Below are 26,753 nucleotides of genomic sequence, written 5' to 3' on the forward strand. Positions count from 1 at the left end.
TATTGTTGGTAACCCTATCGTACCAGTAGTGGCAAAGACTAATATATTCATGTCATATAAAATTTGAGCCTTTTTACTATTTAGTATTCTGTAATTAAGAAGTATGAAATCACGTACACAAACAAATCATGTATGTTTTGTCTGTGACCTGAGTCGTTCTACTACTTTTCGACAGCAATCGTGAAAATGACCAAACGGTGTAACTTTGTTTGCGTCTAGTTTTATCTACTTTTTGCTGTTACTGCACTGATTATTAATTCTGTATTCCAATTAATATATCATTAATTTCACTAGCAACCAACACTACTGGATAAATTTCGTTCACGTAGTAAATACCGCGATTTTAGTACTTTCAGCTGATCTTTTTCCCTTCATAATGTCGTATTGTGATAAGTATACAGTTATCAATTTGCCGACTCTAAATTTGAATCTAGTATGTAATCATCATACATACTATCGGATAGCCTGTCATTATATTTAATTTTTTTGTTTAGCAATGCGTCTAGTAACTATGCTCTTTTTGAGCAAGCATAGTGGATCAACGTCCATTCTTATGTTGTAATGCAGAAAACTCACGAGTTGTTAGACAAACTTCCAAAGAGTGGACAAAGCATATTGATTACGGAGAAACGATGATATTCAGTAGTTTCAAAAAATTATGGCAACTGACCATAAAAATTGTACTTTAACTTTTTTCCGCTAAATTAATTGTACGCTTATACTGTAGCACCTCAGTACAAAGCAAATATAGCACTTTCTTTTCCAATCCTACCATTAAGAAATGTCTTTCTGCCGAATCATTAATCTAAGATGAATACAAAAAAGAATTTAATCTAGGATGACCTTTCTGCAATACTTAAAGTATACTGCATTACCAACACAGACTGTTTCAATGAGAAGGAACTGCACTGAATAGCAAAATGTCTTCGTTCACATTATCTCAAGTATTTGCAAAATACCGGCGCATATTGCGCCGCATATATTGGTTCGGAGAACACGTTCTTAAGAAATGAAAACATATTGATCTATTTGAATATTTATTACAAATATTTATTCCAAATATTAGTCTAAAAGTAATTCATACACGGTTTGTTTCATTTTCTTTGTGCTTGTTTTTGTTTCTTCTGTTCTTCCAATAAGACAACCACAGAATCACTATATATTTTCTTCAATTCTGCATATCTTGGAAAAGAATTTTGAACACGACGAAGCCATTGTGAAATGTTTCCATACTTAGACAGATCAAGTTTAAGATGTGGAATATGCTGAAAAAGATGCGAATGTTTGTTATTATTATAAAATTATGCTAAAGTATAAAAATTTATTATCACTTAGTTCTTTTCGATTTCAGAATTGACATATATTGATATACCAACACGCATAACGAATATACTAGTCATTAAAAATTCGAGCGATTCATTTAATTTGGACTAGCATGGTTTAGAGTAGTTACTATGGACTTGAATGTTATTAGTGATCAAGACTAAATGACAGCTGTCAGATTATAGGTTCAAGGAGTTGGCGATAGAAAAGCAAAAAATATTCAGTTAGTTGGACGTCCCATCTATATTTTTCCCAACATTATACTGGAGTGAACAGTCTAGGATAACATTTCATTACCTCGAATGCTGCCATGGTCGCAGCTGTGGCGTAGTCTGCAAGCGAGATGTGGTCCAGTGCGAGCCATTCTTTGTCCTCTAGCATCCTGTTTAGTGTTTCTAGTCCAAGGATCAACCTGTCCATATCGTGCTTAGGTACAAAGCCGGCAAAAAAGTCTCCAGCCTGTAGGCAACATACGAAACATTATAATCAGTACGTTAGGTGCAATGAGTATGTGGCGGGTTGCAATTATTATAAAACATAGTAAAAGCTAGAATGTTCATAAACTGAACTTGGTGAAGCAAAATATATAAATTATAGCTGATATCTTAACTGAGTGCACGATACACCCTATATTGCAGCGTTTCGAAAACTGTTCCACCGAACCCTAGTTTCCGTGGAGACTAATCAAGCGTTCCGTGGAATTAGGTGCCTTTTTACATAACATTCCAGAAGGTAAAAATGATAAAAATTAACGACTCTGCGAAATTATTGTTCAAATAGCTCTGAGCACTATGGGACTTAACATCTGAGGTCATCAGTCCCCTAGAACTTAGAACTACTTAAACCTAACTAACCTAAGGACATCACACACATCCATGTCCGAGGCAGGATTCGAACTTGCAACCGTAGCGGTCGCGTGGTTCCAGACTGTAGTGCCTAGAACCGCTCGGCCACTCCGGCCGGCTTGTCAGGTTGCAGCAATATACTGACAATGAGCTTTTTTAAACCACTGGTTTGTCTTGTTCACAGTTCTGTTTTTAAGACTAGACTATGATCAGAATTCCATCGCAATGGCAACAGCATTAGCATATAAATCTAGTTAAATTACATCGACTGTATATTGTTTTGGTAAAAGAAGTCAAATTTTAATTGACAACAAGAGAAATGAAAGTGTTATGCAGAATTCCCCACTGATGACGTTACTCGGAAAGAAATAAAAAGTTCAAAAATTCGGATGAAAATAAATCACCACGTCTTTTGCAATTTCGGTGGCGTCCAGTAACCTAGTGTGTTTTAATGAAGTAAAGCCAGAACGGAAACTCAGCAGAGGATCTTCTCACTAACCGTCAAAGACCTAAGAAAAAAATCATATGAAACAGTTCACAGCAAATAACATACCGTCTCACTTCCGCTATCCTCATTCAGAGTGTGATAGTGACAGTTTCGGTTTGTGTGTGTGTGTGTGTGTGTGTGTGTGTGTGTGTGTTTTATGTCCTTGACTGGATGAGAAATTAAAAGTAGACTGTAACGAACCCTCAGTTTCACATACTAATTTGTATAGTCGTTACGAATGCGACCTGGACAGCTAATAAGACATCATTCATCAGAGACCAGACAGCATAACATTGTACACTTCAAAAAAAGATAGGAAGGTCACATTTCGAAAACCCTCTATCCCCCACCACTGCTTTTGTCCTTTTAGAAAATTGTATAAAAATAATAGAGTTTTATTATCCGCTGTTAATAATATTATCAAAATAAGCTACCTACCACTGTATTTCTTGTCTTCAAATAGTTCTCGATATTTTTTTCATAAGATGGGAAGGTGGATTAAAAAAGACACTCTAAAGGGCTCTTCTGCCGAACTTGTCTCCTCCTGTTTCGACTCAATAACTAGCTCTTTTGCAAAAGATAATTGTGGTAGTAATAAGAGTGATACCAATAAAATCACCTCAAAAGATTAGGTATGTTAGTGATCCTACAAGTAACCAATCCGGAGCAGTTACTAAAATATTTAGAAACTACGATGGAATCTTTTTTGCCTTTGATTCAAGAACTACAATGATAATCGTCAGTGTTATATGCAGGACAGTTTCCGTAAGTAGCTCTATAGCTCAAGATTATGTGGATTGCTATCTAGAGTCTGTTGATGGAGAACATCAAGAAAAAAAAAACATACTGAATGCTGCAGTCGAAGGCATGACGAACTTTAGAAATTAGAAACGTACATGATTCAAACCACGAAAACAGCTAACAAGAAAGCAACTAAGACTACTTAGTCAGCTATCAGATAATTGAACTTGTTGAAGCCTACTCCATTGCGGAAAATCTTATTGAACCTTAAGCTACGGAGATGTTACATTGTATGTTAGGTGAAATCAGCAAAAGGAATAGATAAGGTCTCACTTTCAAACAACACGGTAGCTCAGGGCATCAGAGATTTATGAACGAATATAAAGAATGAAATTAATTTCGTCTTGAAGCATGCAAGATTTCTTCTTACAGGTGGATGGATTATACGATACAGCTGTATTAACTGTAGCAGTATTAATTGTATAGTTAGATGTCAGCATGAAAACACATTTGTAGGGCTCTTCTCTTAGTCCAACAGATACCACTGGAGTTGAAATAGTTGACCATATAAATTCTTCCTTGCAGGAATGAAGTACCATGCGACACCTCCTTTGGTGTCTATACCGATAGGGCCAACCAAGGCATCATTAGTAGGAATGTACAGCTTATTAAAAATATCGACAAATACTGTTCCAGAAGTCCTGTAAGAATGTTCCTGATGAAGTCATCAGTTGCAACATCTGTAATGACCAAGAAATAGATCGGTGGGTTGCCTGCCTGCCTTTGTCGCTGACAGACCCAAAAGTGGCTGACAGCTAAAACATCGCACTGCCTTGCCAGCATTCAGTCCGACTCCATGCAGCGACTGTGAAATTGTTTCTGTGGAAGACGAGCAATCCTGTATGACTAACTACATGGGTAACTTTCCCCATAAGGATTAGATACCAACGTCCACTGCTCGTCTGAGCAAGTTTGACGCCTCACAGGCTGCATCTGTCTTCAGCCAGTGCATCACAGGTTTTGCATCTCCCATCACACTCTAAGTAGTACTCACGCACTGAGGAAATTGTCTTTTTCGAATAAAGACGTCAGGATCACATAACACATTTTAGTACTTTACACTGTTTCGGCTGCTGATCAAAACTTAGAAATCGTAACACAAAGTCTTTCGAGCATGCTAAACGAGCTAGGCGGCATTATACACAAAAATCCACAATACTCGCGGCCTCAAAAAAAATGGCTCTGAGCACTATGGGACTCAACTGCTGTGGTCATCAGTCCCCTAGAACTTAGAACTACTTAAACCTAACTAACCTAAGGACATCGCACACACCCATGCCCGAGGCAGGATTCGAACCTGCGACCGTAGCAGCAGCGCGGCTCCGGACTGGAGCGCCTAGAACCGCACGGCCACCATGGCCGGCTCTCGCGGCCTCATTTAGAGAATTTATTTCCTGCGTAAATGACTGAGGAAATTTAGCTGAGTGAGTTGTGATATGGGGTGTGAGCACACTAGCAAATCGACATTTTTTCAGCAAGAGCACTCGCTATTTTATTATCATTTCTTTTACTTTTCTACCTCTCTTTCTTTCCAATGAAAATAGGTTGAAGCTTAAAATTGGCTCATTAACAATTATTTAATAAACAAAGAGGGATCAAAGAACAATCATGAATACATATTTTAACATAAAGGCAAACCAAAGGAATTAAAAAAATCATTACCAGAATACATCTTGTAAGACAGAACACATTGCAGATCTAAGTTGAAAACGTGAAAATTAGAACTTTCCGAACTGAGCACACAAAGACTCATTGAAACGCTATTGTTAAGTAAAAAAGCTGTTAGTAACTAAAATATACACAATTTTTTTAGAATAACAAATTTTTGTATTTGTGCAGTTGCAGACTTTTCAATAGGAACGGTACAAAGATTAATGTAAAGTTACTGAAAGGAAACTAAAGAAAACTGCCTGACGTACAGTTCACAGATCAATGACAATTAAAATTTCAAGTTTGGAACATTCTTTAGTATCACTAGTAAAAGGAATGTTTTATGCTTACCCAAACAACTTCAAATGCTTTGTACAGTTCAGCATCAAAATACAGCCTCTGGTCAACAAGCACGCGCTTCGACGCGTCCTTTGGGTACAAAGAGTCGTTTTTCCCGTACTTCGATATGAGGTAGGATGCGATGGCTCGACTGACAAAAAAATAAATTAGTAAATTATCAGAGATGCCTTATGAAACTGTATAAAATAATAAATATGAACTATTAGTTAATTTTACTAATTATTAGTTAGTAAAACATTACATGCCAAACCCTTGTAGCAGGTGGGTAACCGTCTCTACCCTAGTAGAGTGTGACGCTTGCTGTGATATTGCTGTCATCTGAATGAAAAAAAAAATGCGTTTCGGGTCGTTTATTCAAATAAGCATTCTTTTCCATTTAGTACCGTATGAAGTTTGTACTTCTGGTAGAAGTTCACCTTAAGCAGGATGCAGAAGAATATTTCTGCACCATCCTCATGTCTTTTATAGTATTCATATTTTTTAATTCTTTTTATTTTTTAATCGTAAATCTGTAGCACAACAATATTTTGACTACATGAAAGAGGGACCTGTCAGTATACATAGATGTGGGGAGTGTTGTGGTATCACTTGGGAGGCCATCCTGATGTTGCTTTTCCGTGGTTTCCTTAAAATGTTCCAGGCAAATGGTTGCTCATTAGGCCAAGGCCGACTACCTGCCACATTCTTCTCGTTGTAGACCTTTAAGTCTGTAAATGTCTCTGTATGTGTATTAATTTCTTATTGTTGTTGTGGTCTTCAGTCCAGAGACTGGTTTGATGCAGCTCTCCAAGCTACTCTGTCCTCGGCAAGCCTCTTCATCTGTGAACAACTACTGCAACCTAGATACTTCTGAATCTGCTTAGCATATTCATCTCTTGATCTCCTCCTACGATTTTTACTCTGTACGCTTCTCTCCAGTACTAAATTGGTTATCCCTTAATGCCTCAGAGCGGGTTCTAACAATTGATCCCTTCTTCTAGTCAAGTTGTGCCACAAATTATTCTTCTCCCCAATTCTGTTCAGTACCTCCTCGTTAGTTACGTGATCTACCCATCTAATCTTCAGCATTCTTCTGTAGCACGACATTTCGAAAGCTTCTATTCTCTTCTTGTACAAACTATTTATCGTCGATGTTTCGCTTCCGTACATGGCTACACTTCAAACAAATACTTTCAGAAAAGATTTCCTGACACTTAAATCTATATTCGATGTTAACAAATTTCTCTTCTTCAGAAACGCTTTTCTTGCTATTGGCAGTCTACATTTTATATCCTCTCTAATCCGACTATCATCAGGTATTCTATTTTGTACAAAACTGACATGGTGAGACCGTGGCTGTGTACAATTAATGTAGGTTGGTTCTTACAAAGAAGAAGACAGCAACAAGCCACTATTAATACTGCTATTTATTTAAGTAAATATTGCCGTAACCGGTTTTCGAACTGACAAGTTCATCATCAGACGGCTGTTCACAAGATTTGGAAGATACATTTTACACTCTGGCGCCGTTGTATTTGTAAAACTGCAATCTTTGTGTCAACTTCACATGTGGCAGATACTTTTTGGTATGTCTGTGTGTGGTGCTTTGCACAATATGGTGATGTGCAAATCATATAAGTGCTGCATATATTTTGGAATATTTGAAAAATACAATCCTGCAAATTCCCAACAAAATCGCGCGGAATTTTCGATGGCACCAACACACCAAGAATATTTCGCCTTAGTGGAAGAATAAAAATCGAAAACTGACGATTATGTAGTAAAGTGTATCTTGCAAATCTTGAGAACAGCCGTCTGATGATGGACTTATCATTTCGAAACCGGTTACTGTGCTATTTACTGAAATAAATAGCAGTGTTAATAGTGGCTGGTTGTTGTCTTCTAGCCGGCCTTGGTGGCCGAGCGGTTCTAGGCGCTTCAGTCCGGAACCGCGCGGCCGCTACTGTTGTAGGTTCAAATCCTGCCTCGGGAATGGATGTGTGTGATGTCCTTAGGTTAGTTAGGTTTAAGTAGTTATAGGGGACTGATGACCTCAGGAGTTAAGTCCCATAGTGCTCAGAGCCATTTGAACCATTTTTTTGCTGTCTTCTTCTCTGTAAGAATCAGCCTACAATAATCATCAGTTATTTCGCTCCCCAAAGAGCAAAACTCATTTTCTACTTTAAATGTCCCATTTCCTAATCTAAAAGTTTCCTGTTATTGCTCTTATATTGTAACAGCAAGACATGCCCTGTGTTCTTGCAAAAGAGATCTAGGAATAAATGAAACTACTACTACTACATTCGGTCAGGAGACCTCAGTGACTTGTAAGTAATTGCTGGATTTTAACTACGTAAAAAATCATTCAGCGACTCTTCAAACCTTTGAAAGCTGCCCGAGTGCTGTACCTGTGAAGCGGAAACACGAAAAACCGCAACTAAACCAAGACCAGGCAGACCCCCTGTACTGATGGACAACAACCGTTAAGCGGTTTTGAAAATTCATACACAATCCGCGAAGGAGCCATTCGTGAGTTTCAAAGTCGTACCAGTTCCACAATGACTGTGGTTAGAGAGTTAAGAACAATAGGGTACATTTCTGTAGCCAGTGCTACGCGACGCTTGAGGCAGTGTAAAAAGTGAGATCACTGAACGATGAGTGATTAGAAACGAGTGACCTGTAGTGTTGCGTTTCGTTATAACCGGCGATAATCCGACGGAAAGGTTTGTCTTTGGCAAATGCTTGGAGAACGCTACCTCTCGTCAAGTATAAGTTAGTGCCAACAGTGAAGTACGTAAAAGGTGGTATGCATGCGGGTGTTCTTAGTGGTTAGGGTGGGGTCCTCTTATTGCACTAAATGCCGAAGGATATGAAAGCATCTTACAGCATTGTGCACTGCGCACAGTAGATGAACCGTTCGGAGACAATGCTCGTTTGCGTCAGCATGACAACGCTCTCTGTCTTACAGAAATATCTGTGAGGCAATTGTTTGTGGTCCATAACATTCATGAAATGGACTGGCCCTCCAAACTTTCGGCATGAACGCAAATGAACAACTTTGAGTAGAGTGAGAACGTCAACTTCGCTACAGACCCCCAGCGTAATACATCACTACTTTCTCTGTGTTCTGGCGTAACCACATGCGCCGGAACGTAGAGGAAGAACACGAGATCAGAGAAGGCGGTGAGGTAACGTCAGCCAATAGCCAGCTGACAAGGACAGCGCCTCGCCAGGAGCGACCTCTGCAAGAAGTGAATATAAGCGCCACTCCTGCCACCCTCGCACGGACATTAGTGGAGAGTATTCGCTTAGTATTAAAACGGCTTAGCAGAGAGTGCTACGATATGAGATTGCAGTGATCCGTATCCATTTCTTGTTTGAACATTGAATATAGCCAGGTCTCTGATTTATGTTACATGTAGCCCATCGCTTCGGACACAAAGTATTGTCAATCTGCTTTATACACTCCTGGAAATTGAAATAAGAACACCGTGAATTCATTGTCCCAGGAAGGGGAAACTTTATTGACACATTCCTGGGGTCACATACATCACATGATCACACTGACAGAACCACAGGCACATAGACACAGGCAACAGAGCATGCACAATGTCGGCACTAGTACAGTGTATATCCACCTTTCGCAGCAATGCAGGCTGCTATTCTCCCATGGAGACGATCGTAGAGATGCTGGACGTAGTCCTGTGGAACGGCTTGCCATGCCATTTCCACCTGGCGCCTCAGTTGGACCAGCGTTCGTGCTGGACGTGCAGACCGCGTGAGACGACGCTTCATCCAGTGCCAAACATGCTCAATGGGGGACAGATCCGGAGATCTTGCTGGCCAGGGTAGTTGACTTACACCTTCTAGTGCACGTTGGGTGGCACGGGATACATGCGGACGTGCATTGTCTTGTTGGAACAGCAAGTTCCCTTGCCGGTCTAGGAATGGTAGAACGATGGGTTCGATGACGGTTTAGATGTACCGTGCACTATTCAGTGTCCCCTCGACGATCACCAGTGGTGTACGGCCATTGTAGGAGATCGCTCCCCACACCATGATGCCGGGTGTTGGCCCTGTGTGCCTCGGTCGTATGCAGTCCTGATTGTGGCGCTCACCTGCACGGCGCCAAACACGCATACGACCATCATTGGCACCAAGGCAGAAGCGACTCTCATCGCTGAAGACGACACGTCTCCATTCGTCCCTCCATTCACGCCTGTCGCGACACCACTGGAGGCGGGCTGCACGATGTTGGGGCGTGAGCGGAAGACGGCCTAACGGTGTGCGGGACCGTAGCCCAGCTTCATGGAGACGGTTGCGAATGGTCCTCGCCGATACCCCAGGAGCAACAGTGTCCCTAATTTGCTGGGAAGTGGCGGTGCGGTCCCCTATGGCACTGCGTAGGATCCTACGGTCTTGGCGTGCATCCGTGCGTCGCTGCGGTCCGGTCCCAGGTCGACGGGCACGTGCACCTTCCGCCGACCACTGGCGACAACATCGATGTACTGTGGAGACCTCACGCCCCACGTGTTGAGCAATTCGGCGGTACGTCCACCCGGCCTCCCGCATGCCCACTATACGCCCTCGCTCAAAGTCCGTCAACTGCACATACGGTTCACGTCCACGCTGTCGCGGCATGCTACCAGTGTTAAAGACTGCGATGGAGCTCCGTATGCCACGGCAAACTGGCTGACACTGACGGCGGCGGTGCACAAATGCTGCGCAGCTAGCGCCATTCGACGGCCAACACCGCGGTTCCTGGTGTGTCCGCTGTGCCGTGCGTGTGATCATTGCTTGTACAGCCCTCTCGCAGTGTCCGGAGCAAGTATGGTGGGTCTGACACACCGGTGTCAATGTGTTCTTTTTTTCCATTTCCAGGAGTGTAGATATAAAACTACTAATGTCATTTGCTTGAAGCCCTCACCCGCTTGTCTCTCCCATCCTTTCCCACCCCCTTCCGCTGCCGCGCCTGTACGCCTGCATCCTACCTGCTCCCCATCTTACCACACTCCATACTCTTGCCCTAGGTGGCTTCCGCCAACCTCCCCTCCCGGATGATGCCCTCGTCCCCTCCATCTACGCCTCCTACCCTTCCTCCTCCTGTGTTTTTCCTCCAGGGCACCCTTTTTCCCTTCTCTCTCTCCCACTTCCTCCCTCCTCAATCCCTCTCCTCCCCTCCTCCCTACGCTTCCATACCCACCCTTCCCATACCCTCACCCATCTCCCTCCCATCTTCTCTCCACCTGGCATTCTCCCCCTTCCCCTCCCCCACCTACCCTCCCGTATTTACCTGTGGCAGCACCCCCTTTTCTTTCGTGCAACAGCGTGTTTATAGTGCGCCGAAGATCGCCATCACTGTGTTAGTGTTTCTCTTCTTCTTAGTGCAACGGTGTTTCTTCGTCAGTGCTCCTACGTTCACGTGTTCAACCGTCAGTCTACGTTTGTGCACTGACCTGAATTTTCCTGTGCGACCAGTGTCTTCCGTGAACGACTTCATTTATTTTTCATTTATCTGTCTCCTTTTTTTATCCTACATGTACATCTATTTTTATGTCTTCATGTTTCTTGTATGTTTTTTTTCTGTGGCCGAAGAGTGACGTGGATAAGTCGATGCCGGCCTACCTTTTTGTAAGGTTTAAAATAACAATAAAAAAAATTGCTTGAATTGGCCAGCCGCTGTGGCCGAGCGGTTCTAGGCGCTTAGTCCGGGACGGCGTTGCTGCTACGGTCGCAGGCTCGAATCCTGCCTCGGGCATCGATGTGTGTGATGTCCTTAGGCTAGTTAGGTTTCAGTAGTTCTAAGTCTAGGGGACTGATGACCTCAGATGTTAAGTCCTGTGCTGCTTAGAGCCATTTTGCTTCAATTGTCGGATAGCATTCCGAGAACGCAGCATCCCTTACGCACCCTTTACGAGACGATTGGGCAAGACCCAACATCATGTCTATGCTGTTCAGGAAGAATGGGGTACCATTCCTCCATAGACATTAAAACACGTCACTGGAACGTCTCCAGAGGTCATAAAGGCAAAGTGTGGACAGAGCCCATATTAATGTCTATAGGTGTCCGGACACTGGTTGTCACGTGGCGCATGCAGTTGAGTTTCATATAAACCTGTATTCACAGCAAAGATTAAGTAGAGTGCGTGATGTCTTTCAGGCATTGGCTATCATGAGACACACAACTTTAAATATTGCCTCTTAACTTGGAACCATTTACAGTACCCACAAAAGTATTTCTTTTACGATTCGAAGAGACAGCTGTAAGAATCATATAGTGCCTTTTATCCGAGTGGATTCTTAACTTCCAAGCCGAGCGAGGTGGCGCAGTGGTTAGACACTGGACTCGCATTCGGGAGGACGACGGTTCAATCCCGCGTCCGGCCATCCTGATTTAGGTTTTCCGTGATTTCCCTAAATCGCTCCAGGCAAATGCCGGGATAGTTCCTTTCAAAGGGCACGGCCGATTTCCTTTCCCACCCTTCCCTACTCCGATGAGACCGATGACCTCGCTGTCTGGTCTCCTTCCCCAAAAACAACCAACCAACCATCTTAACTTCGAAACAGTGCAAATCAAGGATACGATGACACAATTAAAGGTTATTTTAAACATAGCTGCGTAACAGGAACGGTTCCACGTAATTAGATTAAAAACAGCCGACCAGTTGCAAAGGATAAAGTAATCTTTACCTAGGTTTCGATGGCAATGACGTATCACTCCATGTTAATGTAATACTGCTGACTTCTGAAGAAGATAGGTTTAAACCTATCGAAACCTAGGTAAAGATTACTTTGTCCTTTGCAACTGGTCGGCTGATTTTAATCTAATTACAATTAAAGGTGTTGAATTTTGGTGGGGTAGAGTCGTTTATCATGATAATCTAACAGTTCGTTGACATGTAAAAGCAATGACATAGTTACACAACGTCAAAATCATGTTTTTAGGATGCTTGAAGACAGGTGGAAGTTCCGCTGCAGCACAGGTAACGCGTTAATATTGCAAGCAGAGCGCACAGACAGCTCAGACGGGCTAGAGAGCGGACGAGTTCGCGGTCTGATAGAACGTTCCTGTCTGTTGCACTTAGCCTGCCAGCCCCGGGGGACGGAACGTCTAGTTAGAGGCGCTGCTGGCGGGTCAGCATTCTAAGCACGGCCTCGGCTGTTACACCCGCACCGTGCTTAACCCTAACCGGGATCATTATGTTGCCTTGGCAATCTAACGATGGCAATAAGCAGACCACCTGTGGGTCCACATATCCTTTTGCCTAACTTCGGCATCGAGACGTTTATGCTCCGCGTGGAATCATAGTACTTTACTACCATTTCAACCCAAGTACGCCGGGCAAGCGTTACGGACGCAGTGCAGAACTGTCTGTATCGCATTTCACTGGCCAGCACAACCAAATTATAGCACTGTTTCGATCGATAACAAACGAGCGTTCGTTGGAAGATATCAACAGGTTTTTCTACGTGCGGTAAAGATTACATTTTTACGCGTATAACGGTATATGTACTGTATTTTTTATTTTCTTGGTTGTATGATGAGACTCACAACTGATTGTAGTAGCACCTTCTTTTAGTTGTTTAGTTTGGCTATGGGCAGCAGAGACCATACAGCCAACAATAGTCCCTCCTTTCAACTGTCGTACGAACGTCTAAATGACATATATTGAGATAATCGATGGCGGAATTGAAAAGCAGCTGCAATCGCTTAGTAGTGGAAAGGCTTCAGGACCAGATGAGATACCTATAAGACTATCAAGATTATGCGAAAGAACTTTGACCCCTTCTAGCAGTGATTTATCTGACCCCTTCTAGCAGTGATTTATCGTAGGTCGCTTGAGCAACGAAAGGTACTTAACGAATGGAAAAAAAGGGAGATCACTTCCGTTTTTAAGAAAGGCCGTAAGACAGATCCACACAATCATAGACTTATGTTTTTGTCTGTTGTAGAATTATCGAACATGTTTTATGCTCAAGAATTATGACGTTTTTGGAAAGTGAACATATCCTCTATGAAAACCAAGATGGATTCCGCAAACAGAGATCCCGCGAAACTCAACTCGCTCTGTTCCTCCATGAAACCCACAGCGCAGTGGACAACGGCGCTCACGTTGATGCCGTGTTCCTTGATTTTAGTAAGCCATTTGACAACGTCCTGCATTGCTGTTTAATTAAAAAAATACGAGTTTACGGAGTATCGGAGCAGACTTGCGATTGGATTCAAGACTTTCTTGCAGATAGAACTCGGCACCTCGCTCTTAACGAGACAAAATCGACAGACGTGAAGGTAATATCCAGAGTACCACAGGGAGGATCGCTGCTGTTTACAATATATATAAATGATCTAGTAGAAAGCGCCGGATGCTCTTTAAGGCTATTCGCACGTGATGCAGTTGTCTATACGAAAGTAGCAACGCCAGAACTTATTAAGAATTCGCAGAACGACCTGCAGAGAACTGATGATTGGTGCAGGCTCTGGCAGTTGACCCTGAACGTAAATAAATGTAACATATTGAGCGTACATAGGAAAAGATATCCACTACTGTAGAGCTACACCATTGATGACAAACAGCTGGAGACAGTGTCTGCCGTAAAATATCTAAGCGTAACTATCCAGAGCGACCGTAAATGGAATGACCACATAAAACAGATAATGGGAGAAGCAAACACCAGACTCAGATTCATCGGAAGAATCTTAAGGAAATGTAACTCATCCACGAAATAAGTGGCTTGTAAGGCTCTTGTTCGCCCGATTCTTGAGTACTCTCCGTCTATCTGAGGCCCCTATTAGGTAGGACTCATAGAGGAGATAGAGAATATCCAACGAAGAGCGACGGGATCGTTTGGCTGGCGGGAGAGCGTCACGGAGATGCTAAACAAACTCCACTGGCAGACGTTACAAGAGAGGCGTTGTGCATCACGGAGAGATTTACTATTTAAATTTCGGGAGATCACTTTTCAGGAGGCGACGGACAACATGTTCCTCCCCCCCCCCCCCCCCCCCACATACATCTCGCGTATTGACCACGAGGAGAGAATTAGAGAAGTTAGAGCCAATACAGAAGCTTGCAGACAATCATTCTTCCCACGCACTATTCGCGAGTGGAACGGGGCTGGAACGACGAAATATTGGTACCGAAACTACCTTTTGCCATACACCGTTAGGTGGCTTGTGCAGTATGCTGTAGATGTAGATATTTACATAGTTGCAGTTTCTACAGCAGAACAATGTAAAGAGTTCGATGTACAAACACAAGTTCTTAATGTGAAATAGAAACACTTAATAACAAACACCAGACAGCCAGTAGTAGTTACAACAGTGCCAAGTTAAACTCATAGGCGTACTTTACAGATACGGCTTAAACATCCATTTTGCTACTGATAATACTGTATCAACTTATTACTGAAAGAGTAAATTGGTTTTTGAAGTACTCTGTACTGACCTTTCTGCAAGGTACAACCCGTTGTCATCCACCGTTGGAACCGTACGCTGCGGATTTTTCTGAAATAATAAACAATAATGGCCTTATGCATCTGGACCAACATACTGTACAGAGGTTTCGTATCTGACTCTATGAAAAGTTTTAAATATCGAAGAAGACACCAAAACTGCAACGAACATTACATACAGTGTGTCTCGAATAGTTAAGATTGAAATTATACAGACAGTAGGGAATCTTAAACTGGGTGTTCAGAGATAAAGAATCAACAGGCGGACATTAATATTTCAGGTGGTACTACGTTTTCGAAGACTACTGTGAGTCAAGTATCTGTCTGTAAACTGTCTGCGTTGCATTACACACAAATTCCAGTTCCATGGACGTTGATGACACTAACCTGAGAAACAATGTCCGAGATGAAGTTTACTACTGTTCATAGTTCATGACTGGTTGTCGAAAATGCCGCGTTACGTGTTACAAGAACTTGCAAGTGTGCATTCGGTGTATGGTGCAATAGTACGTTGTTGTTGTTCTTGTTGTGGTCTTCAGTCGACAGACTGGTTTTATGCAGCTCTTCATTCTACTCTATCTTGTGCGAGCCTCTCCATTTAAGAATAACGACTGCAACCCACATCCTTCTGAATGTCCTTACTGTATTCATCTCTTGGTCACCTTCTACTGCTTTTAACCCACACACTTCCCTCCAGTACCAAATTGGTAATCCCTTTATGTCTCATAATGTGTCGTGTCTAACGATCCCTTGTTTAGGCCAAGCTGTGCCACAAATTTCTTGTCTCCCCAGTTCTATTCAGTATCTCCTCATTTGCTATGTGATTTACCCATCAAATCTTCAGCGTTCTTCTGTAGCACCACATTTCGAAAGCTTCTATTCTCTTCTTGTCTAAACTGTCCATACATGGCTATACTCGAGGCAAAAATACGTTCAGAAAAGTCTTCCTCACACTTAAATCTATATTTGATGTAAACAATTTCTCTTCTTCAGAAATGATTGTCTGGAATTACCAGGCACATTTTACATCCCCTCTGCTTCTTCCATCATCAGTTATTTTGCTGCCCAAATAGCAAAACTTATTTACAACTTGAAGTGTCTGCTGATATAATTCCCTTACCATCACTTTATTTATTCCACTACATGCCATTATCCTTGTTTTGCTTTTGTTGACGAACATTTTATATCCTCCTTTCAAGACATTGTCCATTCCGTTCAACTGCTCTTCCAAGTCTTTTCCTGCGTCTGATGGAATTACGATATCACTGGCAAACCTTGAAGTTTTTATTTCATCTCCTGAACTTTCCTGCTTGTTCAATATACACATTGAACAGGGATAGGCTACAACACTGTCTCAGTCACTTCTCAACCAATGCTTCCCTTTCATGCCCCTCGAGTCTTGTAAATGCAGTCTGGTTTCTGTACAAGTTGTAAATAGCCTTTCACTCCCTGTATTTTTCTCCTGCTACCCTCATAAATGCAAAGAGAGTATTCCAGCTTTCTCTAAGTCTACAAATGATATAAATATAGATTGGTCCTCCTTAAACCATCTTCTAAGATAAAGTGGGGGGGGGGGGGGAGGGGGTCACTACGCCTCGCGTGTTCCTAAATTTTTCCGGAATCCAAACTGATCTTTCCCGAGGTCGCCTTCTACCAGTTTTTCTATTCTTCTATAAAGAATTAGTGTTCGTATTTTGCAGCTGTGATTTATTAAATGACAGTTCGATAATTTTTATACCTGTCAGCAGCTGCTTTCTCAAGAATTAGAATTATTACATTCTTCTTCAAGTCTGAGGGTATTTCGCCAGTCTCATACATCTTGCTCACCAGATGTGCCATGTCTGGCTCTCCCAAGGCTATCAGTAATACTGACGAAATATCGTCCGCGCCTGTGATCTTGTTTCGACTTAGATCTTTCAGAGCTAACTCAAATTCTTCGTAGTGGCTGGGAAACCAAATGGGTGTATAAAGGAACGTTTCTTAGGAAATATCGTAACTGGAAGAAATTTCTCTCCACACATTGCAACGTGGAACGAACTAGATCGTTGACGCCATAAGTGTTCGTAAAATACAATTTATGGAGTTACTTTCGGATCGCATGGAAGACGATACATGAATAAGTGTGCGTCGGATATTTCAATATATTTAATACTAATGACGCATTGGAATTTACTAACGTCACTTGCAACAGTTTCTATCAGCTTCAGTTATCGCTATGAAATGTAAAATTAATATTCATTTCTGAACATTACTTCATTTAATTACTCAGTATAAGATACCTTATCATCAACATAAGTATGACCCTAAATTATCCTGTGCTACGCAGTCATCCATTGAAATTAACTAATTCACTTACATATACGAAATTTTCATCAGTTTCACAACCATTAAATGTTTCATTACTTTCACTTACTGTGAATATAAGTCCTATTTTTTGGTATGTTTCACTTCATAACTAGCTCTGAACAGTTGGTGTGTCCTGCAGTATGAATTTATAGGACTATAGGATTATTTACATGCAAGAAAAGAGTAGTCACGCAGTATCGTTCGTAAAACACAGCCACACTTCATATAGAATACTGTTACTGATTGCTGTCTCGAATTCTATTGTTTATTGTCTTTTGTGTCATTACACACAGTTGTTTAATGAACAGGTAATATCTCAGACGTTGTCAATGGAATAATTAAGGGTTGGTGAAGTTGGTACGCTTACGTTACCTTTGTCATCTCAGGAGCAGCCATCTCTTTGGTGATGTCTTTTATTGGAATTTTCTTGAGCTCCACTCCGAGTATGTCAGCTATGACTCGCACCAGGAAACATGGCGGACTCGGATCGAAATTATACAGGATTATGGGCGCCATTGTAGTTACCTGCAATTAAATAAACATATAAATTCGGCTTGTAAAGAATACCCAATAGTTCTACGAAAGAAACTTACAACACAGCTAATTTCCAAAATCACACGGATTTGAAAATGGCACATATAGAAATGGCGGGGCGTCGTTCGAAGAAGAATCAAGCAACGTACTACGCTTCCAACAGACATCTCGCATGATGGGAAAATCGACTAAACTTCCGTTCATAAGGCATATCGATAGTTATTCTTTCCATACTCCATTCGCCAATGGAACAGTGAATCAGGGAAGTGACATTGTTCCCAGAAGGCCTGCCACACGTAATAAAGTGGCTTGCCAAGTGTAGATGTGGAAGTGGAACTATGAGGATGTGTTTCTCCCTCTGGTTTTGTGAATCATAGATCAGTTTCACAAAACCAAAAGAAAAGCCTATGGTAGTGCAAAGATCTGAGGGGCTGTTCTTCTGTTTGGCCAGTTGACTGAGCGGAGAGAAATTACACAAGTGATTCAGTCCGAATTTAAACAGTCAAACGCAGAGTGGGAAATGAACAAACATGCTATGAAATCGACCAGCGTGAGGTCTAGTTTTGAAAAAAAAAATTAATATATTGAAGATAATCAGTGTAATAAAGTAAAACTTTGTGTTCTGACGGTAAATTATAATACGGCTTTTGGTCCGAAACAGCTGAGCCAGTCGAAGAGTGAGAAAAGGACAAAAGGGGTATAGACTGACCATCGTGGGATCTAATTGTTCTAAAAAGATTTAATTGCTTGAAAGCAATCAGGATAATAAAAAAACTTAATTATAGATATGAGGGAAAACTGAAACATTTTAGGAACAGCTGCTGCTAGCTACGTAAATGATGTGTTAAAAAAGTTGATTTCTTAAAGACGTAGCTACTTTGCGTTCAGAAAGTTGCAGTGATGTGATACTTGATTTTTAAAGTGGTCTACTTTGAGATCAGGCACTAAATTTAGAACATTTCGAGAACAGCAGCTAGTACAGACACAAATGAGTTGTCAGGAAGATCATTTTCACAGCTTATCTATTTTGCGTGAAAAGGGTTGTATTGGTGTGGTACATTGTGTACCGTGATCCGCCACTCCACACAACATTTTTCCACTGTTCAATCGTCCAATGTTTACCCTCCTTACACGAAACGAGCCGTCGTTTGGCACTTACCGGCGTGATGTGTCGCTTATGAGCAGCCGCTCGACCATGAAATCCCAGTTTTCTCTCCTCCCGCCTAACTGTCATAGTACTGGCAGTAGATCCTGATGCAGTTTGGAATTCCCGTGTGATGGTCTGGATAGATGTCTGCCTCTTACACATTACGACCCTCTTCAACTGTCAGCGGTATCTGTCAGTCAAGAGACGAGGTCGACCCGTACGCTTTTGTGCAGTACGTGTCCCTTCACATTTCCATTTCACTGCCTAATCGGAACCAGTGGACCTATGGATATTTAAGAGTGTGCAAATCTCGCATACAGACGTATGACACAAGTGATACCGAATGACCTGACCTCGTTCGAAGTCCGTGAGTTCCGCGGAGTGCCCCATTCTGCCCTCTCACAATGTCTAATGACTACTGAGGTCGCTGATATGGAGTACCTGGAAGTAGGTGGCAGCACAATGCATCTAATATGAAAAACTTACGTTTTTGGTGGTGTCCAGATACTTTTGATCACATAGTGTAGTAGTAGAAAGTATATCTGCGTCTTCTGTTTAGCTGTCCATGCATCTCGTAGATCGATTAAAAAGGCAGTGACTCGTTTTCCAACCTTTAACTGCCATGAAGAATTATAAAAGTGTTTGCATGTGTCCATGAATTCACGTAGGTACCAGAAGTTCCATTTTCTCGCTATAGTGAATCAAGTTAACTGCAGTCTCCACCATATTCAACAAGTGCTCTGTGAGCATCGGAACGACTCCGTGTAGGATGACATTAACAATTCAGTGGAGCCGTCACTATGAAGTAGCAATTGAAATGCATGATACGATCAATTCTGTATTACTACCTGACATACTCGATATGGAGAGAACGTTCGGTAAACTTGAATGCCGTAGATCTTAACGTAGAAACAGTGCTCACTAGTTTCAGATCAGGATATAAGTATGCGCTGTCTACAGCAAGAAAATAAGCAAGACACTTGGTCATTTCTGTCTTAACATTTTTTTAAGGAATGAATACTGAAATGACATGTGTCTTGCCTGTTTTCTTGATGTAGACACTGCATGTTTGTACTCTAACTTGATTACCATTTGAGCGGTTGCAACTAGTAACCACTGTTTTCTACATTGAGATCTTGCTAATTAAAGGCTGTGATAAATCGGAAGCATCCATGTCTGTACTTGATCTCAGGGTGATAGTAGCACAACTAGAAAAAGCCATTCCCCTTTCCCATTGATTTTGGTATTGTCGCAACTTCGAAATAGCCTGTTGACTTTGCCTCACTGAACTAAAGCTCCATGCAAAAACGGATGGAACAAAAGGAACTCTTTGAAGCAACCCAGCTCAATTAATAATGAATGTAAGATAACGAATAGAACAGCAGTGAAATGAAATATGAAGCTTCTTTTTCTCCCTCGAATTTACGCACACATTTCAAAACAGTTGTGGCTACATATCCTGTTGCATTAGTGTGCGAATTTCAAAATCATCGGCAGCAGCAATTTTACTTTTACCGCTGGGTAAAAGCCTTCTTCACGCTTCTCCACGAAGAGACCTCGAGACATTCGGCCTTTCCCATCTATTGTACTCACAGTTTTTTTGTCATCTAATCACATTTCTTACGTCATTGTCTAAATCATTTCTTATTTGAGTGAATCTGGAAAGGAACTTCCATTTGTAGTCCTTTCACCTAACTATATGCGGTACCAGACGCCATTTCGTTCCTTTGGAACCACAATCACATTTTCCCCTCTGGTCTGGTAGCTGTTTCATGTGTTTGTACTCCCGTCGCTCCAAGTAGTTCGCAAAATACATCTCAAAATTACTACCTGAGATCTGCACACTCAAGCACTTGTGGCTATTTCTACTCGTCTTTTTATTCGTTTTCGTATCAACCCGGTCGACTTCAACTGCAATAAAGACAAGGACTCATGAACAAGTTCATTGACTTTCATGTTAGTTTGTACTATTTTCTTTCCTCTGTGTTGATGGAAAATTACGTATGTATTTCCATAACTGAACTTCAGCCCAGTTTTAATCAGTTTGCTTTTGACGTTGATTTGAACTAGAGGACATGACATAAGCAAAACGAAGATTTGTGGAATGTGTATCATAGACGTGCGTTCCTCGTCCTTATTTCTAGTTTAAGTATCTGAAAAATTTCTCCAGAGTTCGACAAAATGGTTTTCATGATGTGGCATTTCTTTCACATTCACTTTCAATTTCCATCTCCCTGATGCAGTATTATAGTGCTGCCTTGTTTTCCAGCGATAAAGTTCAAGCCACTGTCACGTTCACGACTGAAGAAAGAAAACAAATGTGCTAAGAGCATTTCCTCTGTCAAGAGTCACTGGGCAGCTGCTACAGTGTCACAGGGTTATCTTCAATTATGTAATCGAACGAAGGTTATGGACTTCTTTCTGCTGCCGCTGTGGGTGAACTATAGCATCAACGATATGTGATGAGTTTACGATTTACCTAGCTAACTGGAAGATTTTGTGTATATATAGTTAGAATTTTAGGTACAAGAACTTCAAGATCTTCAGTTCTAGACCACAAGGTAACAGAACGTCATTCTTCAGAGATAAGATACCTGTAATGCATACCGTCACAGAACAACTATATTTCTAAAATGAAGATGTTTTCTTCAGGTGATAGCGAAACTTCGTTTCCCCCCAGATGGAAGCACAAGTTGTTAGGCTACTTCGTTACCGCACGCGTCATTTTGTAACCTATGATTGCCTTTCGCCGTAATCAAATTTTGTTAGTGAGATAGACCAATTTCAGAGGCTTGGTAGACCTCTCTGATAACAGAAGAGGCGAAGATGGTGATAGTATTTTCATTATGTATTCATCGCACGAGGGATATTTTGCTGACGAAATACAGGAGTGAAAGTTGACTCGCGAACTGTTTAAGGTTTCTGTTACTCTCATCAGGTTATTGGATATGTTATGCCTATTCTTTAGGAAAAAACATAGAAATGTGACTCATTTCGTGGCAGTGTGTGTATCATATTGAAGTACAATGGTAGAATCTCTCAAGAGCTTAAGACGGTGTGACTATGTCAAGAGCTTGTGCAGTAAAGTGTTCTGTACCGCGGAAGAGAATTAAAGGATAATTTTTTGAAACCTTATACGTTTTACCCTATTGTGACGCAGAAGTTTTAAATTTGACTCCAAGGTACCTACAGCCTTCCTCTGTAATGGTGGAAACGCATGGCATCCTGCCATGTCACAGGGTACATGGCGATTATTCAAACAGCTAGGTGTCGATAGATGCGAAAAAAGACCAGAGTTCAGAAGTTATTTGTGATGTAAGGTGCGTTAATTATGTCATGCTGGCGCCAAATTTTGCCAGAGTTCTGCTCAACGCCACCGTGGGCATGTTACACGATGTGAAGGTCGTAACCCACTAGCGTTACCGACATCTCACCCCATCTCCTGACGCCTGTGCGATAGAAGTCACACGCCCAGCTTTAAATTCAGACGGTTTCCTTTCGAGTGGCCGAGGAAAACATTTCAGACATACCACCGTTTAGAATCGACACGAAGAGGCCTCAGGAGATGGCATAAATCGCGCAATGAAACCACCCCTTCCCTCAGGGCATTCATTTGCACACATTTCACGGTCGAAAACGACAATCTGCAATGCGGTGTAAAACAGAACGACGTACTTGGCTACCTTTTAACTGCTGACACTCCCCAGACGATTCGACCCCCTCTAATGAAATCCTTGACTGCAATCACATTGATGTGATATGCCCCATTTGGGGTGCAGAGCTACTGCAATTTTTGCTCTGTTATGGGGTATGGAACGACGAATGGGTGGTCGGAGGAGGGGGAAGTGGACACTGACACATACGTGAATAAAATTGCAAAGGTTCGCTCTAAGACCCCAGGTTGGTATCATCCTTGTTGCTACCTGCGTGAATTTGTTGAGCCCTATAAAAATAAACATCTAGATATACTACTCTTGACCGTTTCCCAGGCGCCTGTGGGCAGACAAACCCTCCGACATTCCTCAGATTCCGCATGCCTGCAAGTAGTGTTAGAGCAGTAGAATAGCGCCACTCGGAAGAAGGATTACGAAAGAGTTGCCTGCTCTCCGGAATCTAAGAATCGGTCAAGGGTTGTCTTTGCGCACAGATATTTTTAAATTGCTCAACAAACAGGAGGGTGGAAACCGAATCACTGCCAGAAATGTTCCCCGTTTCGAAAGTCAAACACAAGAAAGAAAAATGTCATAAGTGTATTAATGCTTAAAAGGCAGATATGTAAACAAAACCATATTAAAACTAAATCTCTTTATTCCATATTCCATAGGAAATAACTAGAAGTGGACATAAATATTCCGCGAGTGCCAAAAAGTTAGAAACAAGTTTACAAAATGTGAGCAAGGTAAATACTCCTATGAAAAACATGTGTGCAACAACAACGCAGGAGCTTTCGCAATGGAGTTAACGACTTTCAGCATGAGACATCATCAATAGATAAGCTACTCTCCAAGGCTATTCTAGAATTCTAATGAAGAACAGCTGCCAGTATGAGCAACGTAGAAGTAGATATTGTCAATGCAGCGAAGCAAATTAATCCATTTCTAGTCAAGATTATACAGGGTTATTACAAATGATTGAAGCGATTTCACAGCTCTACAATAACTTTATTATTTGAGATATTTTCACAATGCTTTGCACATACATACAAAAACTCAAAAAGTTTTTTTAGGCATTCACAAATGTTCGATATGTGCCCCTTTAGTGATTCGGCAGACATCAAGCCGATAAATAAGTTCCTCCCACACTCGGCGCAGCATGTCCCCACCAATGAGTTCGAAAGCATCGTTGATGCGAGCTCGCAGTTCTGGCACGTTTCTTGGTAGAGGTGGTTTAAACACTGACTCTTTCACATAACCCCACAGAAAGAAATCGCATGGGGTTAAGTCGGGAGAGCGTGGAGGCCATGACATGAATTGCTGATCATGATCTCCACCACGACCGATCCATCGGTTTTCCAATCTCCTGTTTAAGAAATGCCGAACATCATGATGGAAGTGCGGTGGAGCACCATCCGGTGGTACGTTTAGTTCCATGCTTTCTTTATTCGTCGACTTCTGCGGGCTACGCATGAAACTTCGCCGCACGCGCTCAACCGTTTCTTCGCTCACTGCAGGCCGACCCGTTGATTTCCCCTTACAGAGGCATCCAGAAGCTTTAAACTGCGCATACCATCGCCGAATGGAGTTATCAGTTGGTTGATCTTTGTTGAACTTCGTCCTGAAGTGTCGTTGCACTGTTATGACTGACTGATGTGAGTGCATTTCAAGCACGACATATGCTTTCTCGGCTCCTGTCGCCATTTTGTCTCACTACGCTCTCAAGTGCTCTGGCGGCAGAAACTTGATGTGCGGTTTCAGCCGAACAAAACTTTATGAGTTTTTCTACGTATCTGTAATGTGTCGTGATCATATGTCAATGAATGGAGCTACAGTGAATTTATGAAATCGCTTCAATCATTTGTAATAGCCCTGTACATTAATTACGTTACTTTCAAACCATGTTGATTTACTAACTCCATACTTAGCAGTCATATGCAACTGCTCACCTGAAGATAGATGTGTACCAGAATAACGAAAGTTGTACAGGTTACACCAGTATCCAAGAAAGGAAATAGGAGTAATCCGCTGAATTATGGACCCGCACCACTGGAGACAATTTTCAGTAGGGTTTTGAAACACACAGCGTTCCAATATTATGAATTACTTCAAAGAAAATCGATGTGTTGACACATAGTGAACAAGGATTCTGAAAATACTGTTGCTGAGAAATAGAAATAGTTCTTTATTCACGCGGAGTAATGCGTGCTATCGACAGGGAATACCAAGCTGATTCCATAGTTTTAGTTGCCAGAAGGCTTATGACAACGTTCCTTACAAGTGGCTCCTCATCAAATTTTGTGCCTATGGAGTATCGTCTCCGTCATATGACTCGATTCGTGATGTACCTGTAAGATGGATCAAGTTTGCAGTAACTGTCGGACAGCCATCGAGTAAAATAGAAATTATATCTGGCTTTCCTGCAGCAAATGTTACAGGACAGCAGCTGTTCCTACACAAACGATTTATTTGATAATCTGAACAGCCCGTTTAGATTGTTTCAGTTGATGAGCAGAAAATCAAAACCAACAGCAAAATGATTTAGACATCTGTGTGACGTGAAAAATGGCAATTGACTCTAAATAATGAAAAGTGTGAGGTCATCCACATGAATATGAAAAGGAATACGTTAAATTTCGGTTACACGATAGACCACACAAATCTAAAGGCTATTAATTCAATTGAATTCTTAGGGATTAGAAATATGGACAGCTTAAATTGGAACTATCACATAGAAAATTCTGAGAAGAAGACGAACAGTTGACTGCCCTTTATTTGTAGAACATTGCGAACATTGCCTACATTACGCTTGTCCGCCTTCATCTCTAGTATTACTGCTTTTGCCGTGACCATCATAATAAAGTAAGGGAAATCAGAGCTGTCATGGGAAGACTTAAGTGTTCGTTTTCCCGCGCTATTCGACAGTGGAACAGTAGAGAAATAGTTTGAAGGTGGTTCGATGGAACCTCGTATTTAAATATGAATTGCAGCTCTACACGTAGAGAAATTACGTTTCTGAATCTTAGATCCCTCCGGATAAGAAAACTCCTTTTAACAACTGTTCAATGAAATACATACGCCTGAAATAAACCTGTTCCGAAGTATTTATGACGACGCGTAGTCCCTAGTGTCTACTGTTAGTTCAGTAGATCCAAAAGAGGGCGTTGTTTGCCGTGGAAATTTACGCTAGTCGATAATGCTCTTAACCTTTCCGAAACAGACACTATTGACCCATTGGTTAGTTACTTCGCAATATTCCGGCAACAGGGAGGCGGAGCATTACCACTGAAGCGATTCCGACTGCGGTATCATGTACAGCAAATGAATCAATAAATAAAAAAAGGAATGATGTTTCGACGGAACGGTTGCTCTAGTCAGTATAAAAGGAATTGCCTTCGTGAAAACTAGAAGGCAGGATTAATAAGCGCTGAATGAAACTGATATCTAGACGGACTTACCTCCTCGGTGTACAGCGTAACACAGTGACTGCAACTGTTCTGACTTGCGCACACGAAAGCTCGTATTTATAAGACAGACGAGTCTCCTTATCTGGTGCTGGGGTCAAACTTGTGATGTGCCTGCAGCATCATTCTACATGCTGCCTCATGCCACTGTGCATTATGAAGCTCTCACTTGATGATCAGCAGGCTCTCCCAGTATACGAGCAGAAGTGGGCAATGCCTATGAACACGCCAGTTTTTATCGTTGTTTGTGATTTGCAGTTTATTCGTTACAAAAATTGGGCTCTCTTCGAATAGTCATTTTGATGGTACATACCGCTGGATTGCTTTGAAGTTACAAAATATGTTTTTAGTAAAATAAACAAAACGAATTATTTTCGTGATCTACTTTCTTAACGTAAACGGCTCTTATACGCTAATTTTTTTCCGTAATATCAATTTCCAAACAATGAAAATTGTAGGAAAATCGGCGACTATTCTTTCCAGCCCCAAGGACCCTGCGCTACTCAGATCGCAACAACTGCAAAACATCATGGGTTCAATCTCTCATGCGTTTTGTTATTGCCCTAGTCACTCTGGGCACATATATACTACTCTTAATATCTCTTATACTGTGCATTTCATTGAATGACAGAGAAAAGAGGTAAAATGGGAATAAAAAAATTCACACACTATAACATAAGCCAGTAATAATTTTAGCAGAAATAAACAACG

The 26,753-nt window shown here is 41.6% G+C and overlaps 1 protein-coding gene across 1 annotated transcript; it reads right to left on the minus strand.

Moving 5' to 3' along the window:
- Positions 1 to 1,024: 1,024 nt before the first annotated feature.
- LOC126161704 (glutathione S-transferase 1-1-like) lies at positions 1,025 to 26,169 on the minus strand. The gene is made up of 6 exons (XM_049917729.1): positions 26,037 to 26,169; positions 17,617 to 17,769; positions 14,892 to 14,950; positions 5,458 to 5,596; positions 1,621 to 1,782; positions 1,025 to 1,265 (listed from the first exon to the last, which is right to left on the minus strand). Exons 2-6 carry the CDS (start codon positions 17,758 to 17,760, stop codon positions 1,095 to 1,097), a joined length of 675 nt encoding a protein of 224 aa, XP_049773686.1. The 5' UTR covers positions 17,761 to 17,769; positions 26,037 to 26,169; the 3' UTR covers positions 1,025 to 1,094.
- Between the last annotated feature and the right edge of the window lie 584 nt (positions 26,170 to 26,753).

This window comes from Schistocerca cancellata, chromosome 2 (assembly GCF_023864275.1).
Source record: "Schistocerca cancellata isolate TAMUIC-IGC-003103 chromosome 2, iqSchCanc2.1, whole genome shotgun sequence".
NCBI lineage: Eukaryota > Metazoa > Arthropoda > Insecta > Orthoptera > Acrididae > Schistocerca > Schistocerca cancellata.